General features: G+C 29.2%; 3 protein-coding genes across 4 annotated transcripts; 1 reads left to right on the top strand and 2 right to left on the bottom strand.

Moving 5' to 3' along the window:
• Positions 1-24: 24 nt before the first annotated feature.
• On the bottom strand, positions 25-3,489 carry LOC111040033 (ubiquinone biosynthesis O-methyltransferase, mitochondrial). The gene is made up of 7 exons (XM_022323722.1): positions 3,177-3,489; positions 1,987-2,115; positions 1,798-1,924; positions 1,617-1,720; positions 1,427-1,559; positions 685-844; positions 25-363 (listed from the first exon to the last, which is right to left on the bottom strand). The coding sequence occupies exons 1-7, from the start codon at positions 3,227-3,229 to the stop codon at positions 248-250; spliced, it is 822 nt and encodes a 273-aa protein (XP_022179414.1). The 5' UTR covers positions 3,230-3,489; the 3' UTR covers positions 25-247.
• Positions 3,490-6,397: 2,908 nt separating this feature from the next.
• Positions 6,398-15,712, bottom strand: LOC111040036 (splicing factor 3B subunit 1). Of its 2 annotated transcripts, XM_022323725.1 has the most exons (17): positions 15,218-15,710; positions 13,726-13,806; positions 13,489-13,630; positions 13,081-13,325; positions 12,724-12,958; positions 12,314-12,661; positions 11,632-12,245; positions 11,089-11,359; positions 10,790-11,022; positions 10,578-10,724; positions 10,399-10,524; positions 10,101-10,322; positions 9,840-10,022; positions 9,408-9,772; positions 9,030-9,302; positions 7,826-8,042; positions 6,398-7,074 (listed from the first exon to the last, which is right to left on the bottom strand). In XM_022323725.1, the coding sequence occupies exons 1-17, from the start codon at positions 15,404-15,406 to the stop codon at positions 6,916-6,918; spliced, it is 4,050 nt and encodes a 1,349-aa protein (XP_022179417.1). In that variant the 5' UTR covers positions 15,407-15,710; the 3' UTR covers positions 6,398-6,915. The 2 variants fall into 2 exon arrangements, 1 of the variants encoding a protein (XP_022179417.1); XR_002605169.1 differs by lacking the exons at positions 6,398-7,074; positions 7,826-8,042 and having other exon boundaries at positions 9,262-9,302; positions 9,408-9,593; positions 9,679-9,772; positions 15,218-15,712.
• A 158-nt stretch (positions 15,713-15,870) lies between these two features.
• On the top strand, positions 15,871-19,132 carry LOC111040037 (etoposide-induced protein 2.4 homolog). The gene is made up of 7 exons (XM_022323726.1): positions 15,871-16,394; positions 16,484-16,596; positions 17,156-17,402; positions 17,483-17,602; positions 17,656-17,879; positions 17,953-18,033; positions 18,782-19,132. Exons 1-7 carry the CDS (start codon positions 16,380-16,382, stop codon positions 18,897-18,899), a joined length of 918 nt encoding a protein of 305 aa, XP_022179418.1. The 5' UTR covers positions 15,871-16,379; the 3' UTR covers positions 18,900-19,132.
• The last annotated feature ends 287 nt before the right edge of the window (positions 19,133-19,419 follow it).

Raw genomic sequence — 19,419 nt, 5'->3', positions numbered from 1 at the left:
AACACCTTATTAATTTTAAAAGAATAATAATGCGCATGTGTTATATTGTTTAGATAATGGTAAAAAAACACTAGCACATCTAATATTAAAAAAAAAGTATAAACTGAATTTCAAATGATTATTATAAATTATAACTTGATTGAACTCTAATCATAAAAAATATATTTATACAAATATTAATACATCATAATAATATAATATAATAGTTGATAAGAAGTAATGGTTAATGGTAACTGGTAACTACTAACTATGTACTTTTCACTGCATGTATGGCATAAGATAAATTAGTCGAGTCAGTCCAACTCCATCGGTTTGTAAAAGGATCATATGACAGTCCATTAATTGAAATAGTATCACATTTACCTAGAACAAAGTTAATCAGAAAAATTAAATATAAATATTTTAACTAAAATGTGATATTCTAATTTAATTATCTTATAATATTATGTATCAATTGTTTAGAAAAAATAGAAACATTGTAATAGATCTTAAACAATAAAAATGAAATATTTAATTATTTAAAAAAGATCTAACAAAAAATAAATATTTTAATTGTAATGCATATAATAACAAGGTACATTGGTGTAAATTAGTATAATTCAGTACATGCAAAAAAAAACACCATTAGGCGCCATCCACAGTGAATATATTAAATTACAAATTATACGATAATTTGAAACTTACAATTAATTTCTAAAATTGACTGCAATTCATGAGGACATATGAATTTTTCCCATTCATGAGTACCTTTTGGTATGAAATTAAATGTTTCTCCTATCAATATATCATTCAACCATGAACAAATTGTTCTATTTGGAGTTGTTACAAATAAAGATCCTCCAGGCTGAAAAAAAAAATATATTATTTTAGTTAGTATTAATATTCTTTCAGTAGTCACAGCTTAAACCAACCCTATTTATTTTGCCATAATTTGAACAATTTTAACTGGATTAAGCTGAGTTAAAGAGGATTATTACAATATTTGTTGAGATTTCATCAATTTAATCTAAATATTAGGTATATAAATAGAATACAATAAAATCATGAAATGTTTTTTTTGTGATTACAAACTTTTCTACATCATTATTGATTCTTGATAATTTAAATGTGGTCTTAACATATTTCTTTTCGAACATGAATTAAGTCTTACATTTATTTCTAGACAATCATAATCATATACTCTTTCAATAACTATTTAACTATTGATGAGGACATGTAATTACAATTATACATATGGCATTTAAGTAGCTGAACATTTTTAATGCATTACATATTAGACAATACTTGAGATGAAATAAGTCAATACTTTGCCAAATAAAGTTATATATTCCTGTCACATGATATTAGAAAAGTATCAGTAAAAATTGTTCACCATAAATTCAACCAATAAAGTTGTTACACTAGGATAATTTGGGATTACAATTACCTTTAAACAATCAACACATTTAGTTAGAAAGCCATATTTATTGGATACGTGTTCCAAAACTTCTGAAGTTACAATTGCATCATATGATTCTGAATTTGATAGTGCATGCTCTTCAATTGATTCATTGAAATATCTACAAATAAAAATATTAAAAATATATATCGAGTGGATATTGTTTGTGTCTAATTACTTAATATTTTTGTTTCTAAGAATCACAGAATGATCATTGGCAATTGTAATTAGTTCTTTACTGGGATCAATTCCAGTCACATTACCATCAAGACGTGATAATGCCTAAAAACAGATATAAGCTTTTTAAGTTGTAAAATAATTCAACAATTTGAATATATATTTAAAATTTTAAGCCATACCTCAGTTAAAAGTCCACCACCGCAACCAACATCGAGTATTTTTATATTTTCTAAACTTTGACGAGTGCCAATGTTTTTTGTTTCAATTTTTTTCATATTTGCTAACCCATTAATTATAAATGAAACTCTAATTATAACAAAGTTAATTATTACACTTTATTGCTCATTAAATAGTTAATTATAAATTACCTTAATGGATTAAAAGAGTGTAATGCATTTAATGGTCCATTACTATTCCACCAATAATCTTTCATGTTGGAATGATGTTCTACTTCATGAGCATTTACTGTTTCTTTTACATGATTTTGGGTTAACAACCTGAAAATTAAATACGTCCAAAAATATGTTATGACATAATATTAAATGATTTTACTTTAAAGGCTGAACATAATATATAATACATTCTATCAATTTATACTTTCTGCACACATATAATATTAAATATCATCTATGTTTTCTATTAAAGTAAAATAGAATTGTGAAAATGTGATCAAAAATGTAATAGGCAACTCTGATTTATAGACTACTAAACAAGTACATATTATACACGTTCTGATTTGAATACGAGTGTTTTCAGTATTGACAAAGTACTTGTAAGTACTATTTACAGGATATTAAAAAGACTTTGATTAACACATGAAATTCACAAAATGCACTTATATATGTAATTGTACCTAGGTAGTTTAACATAATCCATAATATTATTAGAATACAGTGAAACCTGCCTTTTCTTATTCCTTGATAAGATGGAATCCTTTTCTGTGCGGAAATTTATTATGGTCCTGGCAGATTTCAATAATTTAATATAGGATTAAACCCTTGATAAAACAGAACCTGTCTAACGTAAGACGGAAGGCTATTTATTGGTCTCGCAAATCATATACACGGAAAAACACATCATAAAATAAACAAAAATATTTTTGATACCCACATTTATTTTGCTACTAAACAATTATTAAGGTTAGCGATTAATACGTATCGACAGATAAGTACATTTTATCTTGAATCTCCACATCAGTGCTTATTATTGTCACTGTAGTCGTACTTTACCTGTCGTTTTGTATCGTTGTATTTTCTCTCATAATGTCTTCAAATACTTGTTTAAGTTTAGGCCTATGATATATTTTATTATTGGCCAGAAAATGTTACAACCTTAATCGTGCAGAATATTATAAATCTATATTACGGAATTTGCCTTTTTATTCAGTTGTATGGAAACCTGCCTAAAATGGGAATTTGTATTGGTCCCATGCAATTCCGCACAAGACAGGTTTTACTGTATATTGATAAATAATTAAATACTTAATACCTATATTAGACAAATGCATACAAAATAAAATATTTAACTTTTAAGTGTAATCAACATTGGTAATTTTTACCTGGAAATGAAGAAAGAGTTTGAAATGTTTGTTTTCTTTACTATTAAATTCATACTGGAATACTAAGAACGATCATAAAATGTTTTAAATATCAAACTCGGAACGAATTTGTTTTCTGTTAATAATTTAAAGAATATGTCGAGAAGCAGCTGTGCAACCACCGCAGAAAATGTTAAAAATATTAAAAACTTAAAACTTAAAAATAAGTCTGTGTTCTGTTATAGTTCAGTGTTCGCATAATATAATATTACAATATTATTCAAGATGTTGAGAAGATTTCAAGATATATTCTTCTCTACATCGTGATAATATTATATCATAATGTTTGTGATAAGGGCATGTTGATAATAATACAGAATACAGATATAATATATATAAACATACTGTGGCCGCGATACAGAATACGCACGTATCTCTTCACTCTTGTTAATATTATAATCAATACTCAAATACTGTTAATAGCATTGTTCTATTCTGTGATAGCACGGACCACGGACTAAGATATAAGATTATATAACTAAGATATATAAGATACTAAGATCTTAGTCCGTGGTTAATTATAGTTTTGACTATTTTCAATTTTGAGTTCATATCACTTTTAACTACATATTACATTATAAAATTTATTCACTTGATTTCAAACGACATGATTTCAGACGTCATCTTATATTTGATTCATCTTAGTTTTCATAAGACATGGTACTATTGGTTCTTATTATTTTTCGTAATTTAACAACTATTTTAGCATTAATTTATTCAAATTGGTCTAGTAAATTTATGTGTACCCACAGATATATAAAAATACTAAATAATATTTTTATATATCTGTGTGTGTACCCAACTAATAAACCTACAACTTCCATGATTTTGTAAAAAAAAAACTATCTACTTAAAAAAATATCCACAACGACATTATTATTTTTGTCTCTAAACTCTTAATAAACCCTTTGTAGTTTGTATAGCAGAAAATAAGCTTTTGCATCGATGGTGGTTTATGATAGAAAATTAGATCTAGTTTGTTCTATGGGAAATCAAGTGACATCTATGTGAATTTGAAATTTTCATTTTTGACTTTATTCGTTCTTTTCTCGAGTTCGATAGAAACATATTTTTTTTAGATATTTATAATAAATAATTAGATTCTAATAAACTAGAACACCGTAATTAGATAAAGAATAGGTACTTACCCGCCTAAGTCAGTGTGAGTATATAGGTACATTAACCTGTAGGTAGGTACTAGGTACCTACTTATACTCACAGTCTCTAGATACGTATTCAACTGCAGCCAGAGTGTAGACTTTTTTTTTTTATTATTTGCAAATAAGTAATATACAATCTGTACCAAATGACACAATAAGCATATAGGCTCAGAGTAAAAATATGACATGATAAAATTGAAGAAAGAAGCCACCCATTGGCGACACTTTCACAGGAGAGTTTACAAGTTAGTTAATTAAAAGATCTCGGCACCCCTTACGCTTTAGGCGCCTTGGGGGATTTCCGGGTATGGTAAAAGACGCAAGGTTCTTGATTAGAGGATTATTGTGATAGTTTGTTCTGGCGTGAAATCGTTTGTAGTAGGCCTTGGCTTCTTCGTTAAGCGTTTTTAGATTTAGATCTGTGTGGAGTGAGAGATTTGATACATAAGGAGGGGCATTCGAGAGTTTCCTTATGGCGATATTTTGGAACGTTTGAATTTTATTTAGGTTCGACTTTTTTGCGTTTCCCCATAGTTGAATCCCTTAGAGCCAGATAGGTTTGAGCAGGGATTTATAGATGAGCAGTTTGACATTTAGAGAGGAGTGTTTATTATTATGAAGCAGAGTTTTTAGCATTCTTAGTCGGTTATTTAAAGTCAGCCTTTTGGATTTGATGTGAGAGGCCCAGGTTAGTCTTTGATCGAATGTGAGGCCCGGTACTTGACTTTTGATGAGGAGGTGATTGGGGTTCCGTATAAGGTGACGCTGGGGCAGGGGGCAAGTCGGAGAGTAAAGGTTGTATGTATCGATTTGTTTGGATTTACTTTAAAGCGCCAATTTGTAAACCAGTTTTCCATCGAGTATATGTGGTTTTGTAAATTTACAGAGGCAATGAGAGGGTCAGCATTGATTGAAATTAAAACCTTATCATCCGCGTAATTGGCCACAGATGTGAAGGGTGAGTTGGGCTGATCTGACGCGTAAATGTTGTAGAGAATAGGAGAGAGAATGTCTCCTTGAGGCACACCAGCGTTTATGGCAGCTATGTCAGAGAGGGCAGAACCGGAACGAATTTGAAAATGTCTATTTGAGAGGTAAGATTTGATGATTAGGTAGTAGGTTGGAGGGAAGAGTGTAGACTTAAAATTTAAATTAATGGAATATTATAAGGACTGATTGTCGTTTTGATATTATAACAGGTCCCCTAACCCTAGTTCAGTAAAACAGAATAAGTAAATCGACTCCGCCGAAAAAGGTCTGTCATATATTACTGCATGTAAATATTGCAGCCTGCGTGTTTTTGAAACAAGTAAATAGCACTATGGGATATTCTGTTTATGTCTAGTAGAACATTTTAAGATAAGTAATAAACTAATAAATAATAATCTACGATGGAAAAAGAAATATAATTTATTTAATCAAAAATATTGGTTGATTCGGTTTTGTGAGGGAATAACACTTAATTAATTACCAATTATAATAATAATACAATTTTTGATCATAAACAACAAACAGACCACTATATAGCTAGGTATATTCATATTTTTTAAACAGCTGCATTTATCTTAATAACAATGTTCAATCAATATATAATAATGATTATTTGTATGAATTGTATGTATTGATCAACTATGTAGTCCAAATAGCACTCTTTATATGATACATTAAAGTGTTTTTATTACCCCCTCCCACCTTATTTCACGGCATGTAATATTCACAATTAAAGGACATTAATGTTATCATTTAGACAGTGGTTAGTGATAACATAAAAAAGATTTATTTTAAAGACCACTTTAATAATTAATAAGTAATTATATTGCATTTGAAATAATTATAATAAATAATTATGTAAGACTGAATTAATATGAAACAAAAAAATTTAGAAAGTACATACTAAACACGTCTATACCTATAGTAAGGATTTTTTTATTAGGTAAATGATTTAAATGTCCATATAATCCATAGATACCATATAATTTAAAATAAGAATACCCAATTAATCCAAGCAATATGTTTAGAATGAATATCAATCCTTCATTTTCCGAGAATGGTTTTTATCAATGAAACACTAAAAGTTAATATATTACTTACTATAATACCACTATGTAAAAATAAAGGTTAAATATAAACTTAAAATTTTTAATAAATATACTATGTTCATATTATCATTTTTAATTTCTAACCCTTTTGTAATAAATAAATAATACCAGTGTTCCTAGGTATAAGATTATATCAATGTATTCAACACAATACAAATAATGGATATTCATATAAAAACATATTATAGTGGACAATATTGTTGATGTAATGTAAAACCCTAAGCTATTCTACCCTCAAAATAAATATATATATGTATAGTATAATATATGATGTAAGGTGAATGTTTAAGATATATTTTACTGAAATATTAATATTCTTTTCGGTTGTACATTGAAAAAAAATATATAATAGGACGATGGGATTATAACACATTACAAAAGAATATTTACAAAAAAAAAAAAAATATTAATAATTATTTAAGAAATATAAATGCAACACAATTATAACGTATACATAAGTTCATATCTTACATATTGATTCTTAACATCATTTTCTATGTGAGGATATCCAGCCACTAAAGCATCTTGGGCACTAATATAAAGTGAATTATAAATTTTCCAGTACACATCACGTACTTTCCGAGCGGGATGAAAGAGTCCCTGAAAGAATAGAATAATTAGTGACAAGCAACAGCCGTATTCTTATTAGGTTGAATGCAAACGGATATAGGAGGGTTAAGTGAGCTGCAGCAAGAGGGGAGCTTCAATTTTTTAATAATTTAATGGAAAAACTGTAGAATGTATTTAATTTAAATTTACACATACTCCAAAATAAATATTATAGGAATAATGTTAGGCATAGGGTATAGAACCTTATTTTTCTATTTCAAATTAAATTTCCATAAAAAGTTAGATATTTTTGCAATAATTATAATAGAAGTTCAAATAAATGAAAGATGTTCTAGAATCTAGATAGGAAAGGTTTTTGTGCCGTCTACAATTGCCAGCGCCATTCGTTGTAATAATAATATCAAATACATTTCTAAACCTACATTTGTTGATCGGGAATTTTACATCAAATATTTTAGGAACATGACAAATTTGTTATTTGGAAAGAATCAAATGAATAGATAGCCAACTGATTTGTGTGACAAAACACAGACCATCAAGTCTACTTGGTCATATTTTTATTCCAGGTAGAGAAGGAACGTTTTTTGGAAGATGACCTTTATATATTTTTAAAGTATCATGGGCTGAACAATTAAGATACCTGTTATAATACATTTTATTGTAAGAACTTAAAGTTAATGATTGATTGTTGAGTGCTTAAAAGTACTACAAGCTGAAGGTTAAAGAACTCTAAGATATGATATAATAAAAATCTATAATATGTTTCATTGCAGTTACTTACTTGAAGTGTGTACTGTAAAATTTTGATGGGTCCAAGGGCAACTCTCAAACCTTCGACAGCCTCCATAAACGCTTGAACCAAGTGAGGGGATGTTTCAAAAATGTTAGGCCAGACATAGTTCAACAAATGGATTAAAGCATCCTCACAACCGAAACCAAAAACTCCAAGAGCCATATGTTTAATAGCTGCACAAGCTGTTTGTCGGTGTACTAAATCTCTATAAAATGTTATATCAAAATTAATTTAAAATATACATTATAAGTAGAAATTATTTATATTATCTATGTGAGTTATTTATGAAATTGAACAAACAACTATTGTTGGATATTGGTTATTATATTTTTTGTATATATAATTAAAGTAAAATAATCAATTCATATGATTCTTCTTCTTCAATAAAAATAGACATATAATATGTCGATCAAATTTTGGAAATCGTTTCCCAACCTTTTTAGTGTCACGACCCCCAAAATAGGTATAAAATATGGTCAATCACTTCGCGGACCTCCCTCCATCTATATTAGGTAAAAATTTGAACAATAAAAATATCCTATCATTAACCAAACGAAATATAACATTTTAAATATCAATTTATAAATACCATATCTATGTATATCCTTATCGGGATAATTTTATTATTATTATTTTAATTTTTGTTTTTCAATAAAGTCTTAAATATTTAAATAAAATGGTACATTTTGTAAATCAGCGTTTTATTATTTTTGATTTATGCGACCCCCTGGTTGAGAAACGCTGAATTATAACTGACATAAAAATAACTTTCATTTTTATTTTACTGTTGATTCATAGATAATAGATATTATTGATTATTATTATTAATGATGACGCTGATTAAAACTATAGATAGTTTAAATTCAGTATAATTTTAAAAAATATAACAAAATATATGTATAATCTGAATATCATCGGCTTCTTGGCAAATCTCTTAAGTAATTTCAATCAAACTATACAGGAGAAGTAAAAACCATAGTAGGCTAAAATATTTTTATGTTTGCCTTACTTTTAATGATAGAGATACAAGGTTTTATATTTTGTATTTAATCATATGAAATAACTGTAAAATATCAGTTCATGATATCAAAATGGGTAGAAAAATTGTCAATGCTTTTCAAAAAAAAAATTTTTGACATTTTTCAACTTACAAGGTTTTGCCTTGAAGCCTACAATATTTCACTTTTATTACCTGTCCATAAGAGCATCTTCTAAAAGAGGAGTGACCGCATAAATATAATCTTTGCCCATTTCCCCAATATATTGAAACAAAAATGATAGTGATTTAAGAACACCGTTTTGAACATTCAATTCAGGTACACGGTATTCATTCATTAATGCAGGCAATACAGTAAATGGAGAACATGTTTCAGCCACTATAGCAATGGCAACTGTTGTACAAACACGATTTTGTCGTTCTTGTACTTTCAAATTATTCAAAAGTGTAGCTAATACATCATGAGGTCTGTAGACAAATAATAGCAGTTAGTTATTTAAGACAATAATTAATTTTATATTCTCATTTATGAAAATTAAGTAAATGATTTAAAAATCAAATTTAAATGCTTACCCAATGGCTTTAGCAATATAACCAAAAGTATTTACTGTTGCTCTTCGGATTGCTTTTTTATGTGCTTTTAATAGTTCAAGAAGTTCAAAACAAATTCGCATCCATTCTCTGGCCGGTACATACTCTGGTCCTCGATCAGCAATACGACCAACAAGATCAATACAGTTCTCTTGGACTTTCTCGTGTCTGTTTTTCAAAATTGGCGTTAGCCGAGGTAACAAGTCTTTGATAGGTGGAGTCATTCTTGTCATGCCGATCACGTTTACAATACCTTTTAATGCTCCTAAAATGCTTCCCAACACTTCTGGATATTCTTCACCCAAGTATTCATACAACACTAAACCCAAATGCCCCATCAACTTCTCCTATAACATACAATAATAATTATATAGAGTTTAGGATGAAAAATCAAAAAAAAAATCAGGTATTTACTTCTTGACAGATTTTCATGATACAAGCGATTCGAGCAATCAAATCTGCAGCTTGTTGTCTGATTTTAGCTGATTTATTATTTAATCTCCATAAAATTGTACCACATATTTGTGGTAAATAGGGTTTAACACGTCGACCCAGTTGGTTAACAATCATACCAAAGCCATTCAACATAACAACATCCTTAATAAAGCAAAAATTAGATTAATAAAATGTATTCAATTTTGAATATGAATTAAGGAAATCAAGATATGTCCATACTTCATTTGTTTGTTCTTGGAAAGCATAAAGAATGCCATCAATAAGCTGTTCTTCAAGCCTAGAGTCAATGTCGGCTGCGCCCAAATTACCAATTGTTTTTTCGATAGTTTCCATAACCATCTTACGATATTGTTCATTTTCGTCTTTTAAATCATCAACAATGCGATTAATAATTTCTGATGCGCCAACTTTATTTGCTATTTCCATAGTAGTATCAACCAACTAAATAATAATTTTAAAAAAATCATTTAGACTCATAAAACACATAATTGTATTATATATTATAGGTAATACATACTTGTCTATAATTTCGTCTATCAAGAGCCATTCTGTGATTCCAGAAATGTCTAAAGAAATGAGGTAAAATATCTTCACGAATATATTGTGGTTCCACACCATCTGTTCCACAACATTGTTTGACAACCTATAACAAATACTAGTTAAAAATAAGTAAAAATAAGAACACTTAACAAATACCTTTAATACAATCTTTTTCATTTCTTCATCGGGTGACTGAAACTCTCGAATCAAGATCAACATCACTTCTCTGGTATAGTAATTAGCATACTCAGCGTCCATCAAAGGTATTAAATATCCAATAGCTTTTAAAAATGCAGCTAAACCCTAGGACAAACATAATAACAGTTAACTACCTTTTTAATATATTAAAACTTATGTATAAATCTTACTTTTCCTCTATGAGTTCTTATACCCTTCCATAAAGGTTTCAGAACAGAATCAAAACTTTCAATACCATAGGGTGTTGCAGCTTCAGCTAACGCAGCTATAGCTAAGGCTGTAATAGTTCGAACTTTTTGTTGTTCATCAACCAAACCATGTTCAATAATTTCCACCAACGAACGCAAATGAGGTAGAATTGCACATCCCATTAAGATTGCAATTTGTTGCACAATTTTTATACCTAAATTTAATTACATCAAAGTATAAGATAAAAATGTCAACAATACCGCAGTATGTTAATTATTACCTGTATGACGAGCTTGCCATGATTTCTTGCTTTTACATACAGCTTTTAAAAATGGCAAAAGTGATGGAATACCCAATGCTGAAGCAACTACAGCAAATGCACGAGCTGTAGTATTACGCACGTATTCATCAATATTATCAATATCAGGTCTCATAGTAGATATCATAGTAGCCAAACCAGCTGCTTTAGCTAAATTTGAAATAATTTCACGTCCTTCTACACGAGCATAATAATCTTCATCAATTAAGAGTGGTTCAATAACAACCAAAATCTAGAGAGAAAAAAATGAACACTAATCAATTGTTCAGGATTTTATTTCTACCAGCTGATCTATTTAATATTTTTATTGAGTAGAGTTGTGCAATTACTTAATTTTAACAAGTTTTTAAGTATAGCATAATCTTTGTATAATCAACAATTCGAGTTTCTTTTTAATTTTTATAGTCATACTAGAGTATTGCTACAGTAGGAAGACTATTTAACGGTTTTTTTCAAAACATACTTGTGAAACTTAAAATAAAATATTAATTAAATATGACTTACTTTATGGACATACGGTCTGACCAAGTCATCAAGTTTATACAAAATTCTATCAATAACTTTAACCAACAAATGTCGTTCTTGGTCTTCAAGTGTAGGAGACATAAGTAAAGGCAAAATTTGATTAAATAATGGACCAGCACCCAACTCTCTAGCCTTATCTGTAACTTGTCTCAAGGCAGCTTTTCTCATTGGTGGTGTACCATTTTTAATTTTTAATAGCAATTTCATAATTTTCCTTTCTTTTTGCTCTTCTAATGTTAAACTTTCTTCGTCAACATCCATTAACAATTTATCAAAATACTGGGCATCTTCAGGTTTTAACATAGGAAGATTACCAGGTGGTTGATTGTCAACTATTTGTGATTTAGATGGACGGTCAACAGATTCTTGCATGAAAAACCCAGTTGGTGTGCCAGCTATAGGTGTTGGCGTAGCAGTTAGTTTACGGGCTGGAGTTCGAATTGGTATGTATCCAGCAGGTGGTTGAAGTACTTTATAACCAGGTGGAAACATTGCATCTAACTCATCGTCAGTCAATGGACGATTGCGCTCATCAATTTCACGTTCCCACCTATAAGCCTGTAATTGTTCCGGGGTCATTGACAACAAATGACCTAAACAAATAATTAAATATAATGTAAAGTAGGTATTAAAATTTGATAATTGAAGTTTTTGTATTTACCTGGAGTTGGTGTTGCCATACCCATGGCAGTATGTCCAATTGGTGTAGCAGCACTATTTGAAAGTACAGGAGTACGGGGTACCATGGGTGTCATAGGAGTAGCACCAGGTGTCATACCACCAGGCGTAGGTGTCATTGAAGCTCCAGATGGTGTAACTCCTACTTTTGGAGTTGCTCCTCCAGGTGTAAGACTACCAGGTGTAGCTGATGGAGTCATTTGTGAAGGTGTTTCATCCCAACGAGAACGTCTTTTACTCGCTGATGGCGTTGGAGTATCTTGAATTAAATCAATACCTCCACGATCTGTACGGGGAGTTTCAGCCCATCCACTATTATGACCAGGTGTAGCTGGAACATTATTAGTTAAAACAATATGTTTCTTTTGATTTATTTTAATAATTTAAAAATACCTCTTTCGGTTTTAGGAGTTTCATCCCAACGATTTCTCCGTACTGATGTTTGTGTAGCTCCTATATGACCTGGAGTATCACGACCAGGCGTTGCAGCTCCTGCAGCTGGAGTAGTATGCCCCGGTGTCGCATCCCACATTCTAGTGCTTTGACCAGGTGTAGCACCAGGTGTTTCTGCTCCCATTTTAGTAGGTCCAGGAGTTTCATCCCAACGTGATAAGCCTCCTTTGGGTGTCTACAATTAAATACATTGAGATTTCATTAGTAAAATTATACGTACTTGAAGTAAATAATGGTAATAATAATCCATACCAAGCTATGATTTATTTTTTTCAAAATATTTAGGTAAGTACTTACTTCTTCCCAAGGAGTAGAATTAGTTTTTTTTTTGGCCGGCACCCCTGAAGAATCACCATTTTGCACAACTTGATCCCATCGTCCTCTTTTCCTGACTGTACCTTTAGAGTCTCCATTAGTTTTAAGATTACCATCTTTAGCTTTATCAATAATTGTTTTTCGTACTTCATTCTCTTCACCCTTTAACTTTTGTTCCTGCATAATTTGTGAGTATGTTCTGGACCCAACATCTGGAGTTTTCCCACCTGAAAAAGACAAATTATTTTTTATATGAAAAATTGTATTCACAGTTGCCATAATTGTATAACATAATCCCACTCCAATACAGAATAAGTATCCATAATCTGACTTCAACGATAATATAAAATATGGTAGTTCAGTTTAAATAAAACAATAAATTAATATTACCTTCAGCAAATGGGTCAATACGTTCTGGCGATATAACCATAGGCCTACGAACTTGACGTGTCTCATCATCTTTGTCTGATGTTGCTTTTTGAAGACGTTTTCTTTCAGCAAAAGGATCATAGTCATCTTCATCATCTCTAGCCTAAAATAAATAAAAATATTTTTTAATTAAATTAAACCCATGCAAAGTGATTACAAATAATAAAATGTTAAAAAATAAAGAATTCACTAAGTTACCTGTGCAATTTCTTTAAGAGCAGCTGCTGGTGCTGTTATTGGCTTTTTATTTCTATAATGTTGATCATCAATATCTTCATCCTAAAATATAAAATATGATATAAGCTAGTATACAGCCAAATTAAAAGTTCATACATTTGCAATAGACATGTAGTAAGTAGTAGGGACAAGTATTAAAATATATTGTTTATAATGCTCAAACTAGTTATAAAATAATATCAAAAATGTGTAGAATAAATAATTAAACAAAAATAAATCAAAAACAGGTTATCTACATCAAATAACAAATAAAATAAACTACCTATATAAATTAGGTGTATAAGGAACATATTACTAGAGAGCCTTAATAATAAATATAAAGTAATAAATAATATATTAATATATTATTAAGGCTCTCTACATATTACTATTAGATAACGTTTAAAATGGCAATAGACGTAGTACCATAGACATAATAAATGAATTAACTAGCTGTCTAAATTTGTGTCTATGCTCATTGCTCAGTATCCTTGAACTTTCTTGAAAATAATTTTGAGCATTCAATGAATATATTTGTTAATAAGTGTACTAATAATTACATAAATATCTAAGAATAGATAAAATGCGTTAGCCTTAATAGCATGTTACTGGAGTATCATAACAACATTATGCCTACGAAGTCTAGGTACTTCTTTTACTTTGATAACATTTTTGATCAATTACCACTATAGGAATTGTTAAGATTGTAAAAAAAATTGTCCATAGGTAGGTAAATTCATTATGGCTTTCAAAATTCTTGTGGGTCCTAATTTTTAATGTGCAAACCTTAGAGTAAAAAATACTAAATACTTCTCTGTTTATTGACTAGCATGTTTTAAGTAGGTAATCTAGAAGATATGACATTTACCACAACACATTTTTAACATTGAATTCAATACCTACTGGTAAATTATATTAAAATACTTTTACAAAAGTTTTGATTAATCTTTCTATTAGAATATATATTCAATTGAGACCATACTACAGTGATGTTATACTATTAGTTGGTATAATTTAATGAAATAATGACAAGAGATAAGAAGCATTATAATATGCATTAATAACAAAACTCTGACTAAACATTGATGCACAATTATTATTATTGGGTAATAAACAAGGTAACTAATTTGATTATAGAGCAAAAAATGTAGCCTATTAATATAATGACAATCACCTATAAACTTAATTTTATTTAAGCATGAACCAATTAATTGTAATATCTGTTAAGACTTGAATTTGACAACAAGTAATTTATACAATACCTAGACTAATAGACCTATAGACAAAACTATAAATTACTCCTGTATGTTGTAAATAAAAACTAACAACTTCAGTTGGTCTCAAAAAACGCTACATAAGATTGTGGACAACGACGGTCAGTCACAACATTACACCCAAAGGTACACCTCGGACTTGGGAATTACATGAGCTTTAATTTACTAAATCTCGTGTGTCGAGTAGTGTGCGTACTCACATCGTACTCGTCGTTGGGGGCAATAGACGTAACATAACCCTCGAACTTTCCACCACCGTTGTAGATGTCTTGGTCAAAAAATCCAGAAGCCCCGAGTCCCACGTCGCTGTCATCGTCTTTCTGTTTCTCATCTTTTTTGCGCTGCTGAATCTCGCGGATTTGAGCCTCGATATCCGCGTGAGTGGTCATGGTGAGCGGCCGTCAACAGATTAATGGTCAGTTCCCGGTATTTTTATTATTATTATTATTCGTCGCCTTACGCACCCTTACTATCCTACTCGGTAAGACAACAACGAACACGTTTCGATCGCGACTCTGAGCGTTAGCGGTTTACAAGGGAGAGCGGTCTCGACAGTGAAAAAACCGAACGATATTATTATTTATTGTAATAAATTAATATGTTTCGTTATAGTAAATATTAAATAGGTTTACCTATTATAATATTAGTAAAATTAATAAAAATGCACGAAAACGAATAAAAACGCGATTGACCAAACAATAATCGATGATATTTGGTGGTCTAGCCAACCACCTGCAGGGTTGGCAGCGCTGGATTGATATTTGATGTGCGTAATTATTATCTATTTTCGTGATTGTAAGACCCATTATCTACTTTGCGATAAGACCAAACGATAAAAAACTTAGATCATATTAATATATGTATTTATAAGGTAAAAAACAAGGTGTATATTACTATTGATATATTTTGATCACAGATGAATTATATTAAATATTGTATATCTATATCTGTGTTATGATCTAAGGTTTCGAATGTTTCGATACACCTTGTGTAAGTCCGTGATTCATGGTGATTACGACTAGTATTTAGTGATTATAAGTGATAACGAATGAAATAATAATTAAATAATGCATTAATATTTAATGCATAAAATAATGTAATACAATGTACAAATTTAAAGTAGAAAAAAAGTTGTCGGACGTCAAGAAAAATTAGCTGATACACTGAATATTTTGCTGCCAAGTGCTATAAACAAGATCGATCATAATTTTAAATAATAACTATGTCGATATTTCAATAATAATATAAAGGTTCCACTGTCCTTGCTAACGCAACAGATTTTTATTTCTGGTGCTCCATTTATTCATCATAATTATTATTGTTTTCTAAATTTGGACAATCACCTACAGATCTATTTCGAAAATGGATGATATACCAGTGAGTTATTAACTGGTGATCTGCCGTATACATAAATGTATTCCTCTAGATACTTCTTTGAAACTAACAGCATAATATTCATTTTACAGGCATTATCCAGAACGGTGTGCAAGGGTGTTATGGACAGTTTCAAAGGTGTCACTGTATTGTTTGTGCAAAACAAGCGTTCAAAGAAAGTTGGCAGACCAGTTAACTCACCAAAGTATGTAAAAAAATTATAAATTATAAAAAACACTACTTATAGTACTTACTAAAATCTAGATTGGGTTATCTGTATATATTTCTTATTATATAATGCCTGATAAATTGTTCACAATATTAAAAAGTTCCTAAATTATTGTGTTATTAATCTGTAAAGTATTATTTAATTTATCAATATTAAGAATTGTTACCTATTGAATATAGTTGAATGTTTATTTGTACAGTTAATTAGGTTTTGCACACCATAAAAAAGCATAATATATTCCAATTTTATTGTTCCATTCACTCCATTATGATTCTTATTGATAAGTTCTGATAAGTTTTATATAATATATGACAAATAAATGATGTAACTAAATTATAAATTCATTGTCCTATCTGAAATGTATCATTCATCTGTAGTTTGAAAATAATTTTTTTTTCAAATGATCATTAATATATTGTACCTATGGCTTAGAATAATGAATAATAATTTATAATATTATAATAATTATGATGTGTTATTTAATAAATGAATAAAAAATATTAATTTTAAATTTGTTGATTATCTTTTTTTTCAGAGATCAAAAAATGTTACAACGAATAATTCAATGTTGTACATTAAATGGTGGAATATTTTGTTTAAGTATAGTTATATTTGAATATGTTATTCTACCTTCTTTAGGCTACATAATGTCAATAACATTTGGACATTTTAATGAAAATATTTGGTTATGGACCCGATCACTATTGTCATGGACATTTGGAGCTGTATGGATCTTACCAATATTTTTGCTGAGCAAAATAATTAACAGTCTATGGTTTCAAGTAATATATATTTATACATAAATATTCTAAATAATTTTATACTTGGTTGTATACTTAACTATAATATAGGGTTTGTTTAGGATATCGCAGACATAGCGTATAAACAAAAAAAAGGTGATCCACAACAGTTGACACGAATTAGTAAAGTGATAGCAGACTTTTCGTTCAGTATAGTCGTTCAGTTCTTATTTCTCATTCAAGTAAGTCAATATTTCTATTCAAGTTATTATCTTTTGAATAATGTGTATTTTAGAGTTATTTAGTAAGTATGGTGCCATCAACAATTCTTAGCAATGTTCTCAGTATTTTGCATTTATCATTACTTTATTCATTATACTCATTTGAATATAAATGGTGTAATATGGGTATGGAACTAAACTCAAGATTATCTATCATTGAAAACTGTTGGCCATATTTTCTTGGATTTGGACTTCCACTAGCAGTTATCACATCTTTGCCAGAATCATATATTATTAGGTAAATATTTCATTACTTTTATTTTCTAAAATAATTTAATATTTTACTTAACGCTATTTTTTTTTGTCTCTAGCGGTTGTCTATTTTCAATTCTATTTCCTGTGTTTATTATCAGTGCTAATGAAGTTAGTCCGTCTAAAATTAAAATATTTAGGTGAGAGTAGTTTTCATTAATATAAAATATTATACATGTTGATTTTTTAAGCATGTTTACCCCATTTTTATGCTTAAATTATGCATGTATTCAAATTCTGATTTTTGGAATTTTGAAGTGTAGTTAAATACGATATTTTTGTGTACTTAGATTTTTCACAACATTTAAAGATTATCCTGTGGCGATACCAACTTTTGTTTTTCAAATGACAACCTATATTTTTCAAAACAAAATATGATTCGGATAATTTTTCTGAAAATGTTGGCCTATTGTAATCGAAATTTGAACAAAAACTTTCTTAGTTATTCTTCTTTACATACTAAGGAATAAGGATAGTAATAATAATTATAATTTGGTTAGGTAGTAATTATTGACAAATATTTTATATCTATTATCCTTATTCCTTAGTATGCAAAGAAGAATAACTGAGGAAGTTTTCGCTCAATTTTTGATTACAATACGTCAACATTTTCAGAAAAATTATCTGAATCATATTTTGCTTTAAAACATATAGGTTGTCATTTGAAAAACAAAAGTTGGTATCGCCACAAGATAATCCTTAAATGTTGAATTGTGAAAAATTTAAGTACACAAAAATATCGTATTTAACTACACTTAAAAATTCCAAAAATCAGAATTTGAATATATGCATAATTTAAGCATGAAAATGGGGTGAGGATGCTTAAAAAATCACCTTGTATACAATATACTATTTTCAAATGTTACTAATACTGTTCTTTACTTAAAGATTGAAACTATTTGCACCTGTTCTATCTATAACTAGTACCATATTCAATCGCTCCATTGGTCCAGCTATAAAATCTTCAATAAGTACTGCATCTAAAGCTCAAAAAATGCATAAATGAATAAACATGTTATATTATGTATTTTTTTTAATACCTTTTAATTTACAATTTTTGTGGAAATTGATACTTTTTTAACATTTGAGGCTGTGTAACTAAAAATATACTAAAATGTAAATGGTTTATATGTAATTTAATATGTACTCAATGTTCTAGGGAATAAACTTGTGCTTTTTATTTGCGAATAAATTTATTTAAAATTCAAGTTAATAAATTTAATTGCATAAAGAATGTAACTAACAGACTTGTTTTTATATGACTAATAAAATAAATTAAACATTTATATATAATATTATATAGTATGTTATTTTTTACCTTATAACAGGGGCGGGCAACTGGCTGCCTACATCATACAATTTTAAAGTATATCATCAATACTCCATAATCTATTTAACACAAATTAAAATATATGTTTTGTGTGACCCCTTTTTTTTTACTTCCTAAACTTCCTAAACTTCTCTGGCTGCTAGATTTTAATCTTCTAAAAATTGCCTCTCTAATAACTTTGAGTTGCCCACTCCAG

Source organism: Myzus persicae, unplaced genomic scaffold (assembly GCF_001856785.1).
Source record: "Myzus persicae strain clone G006 unplaced genomic scaffold, MPER_G0061.0, whole genome shotgun sequence".
NCBI lineage: Eukaryota > Metazoa > Arthropoda > Insecta > Hemiptera > Aphididae > Myzus > Myzus persicae.
This window is presented reverse-complemented; position numbering and strand designations above follow the sequence as displayed.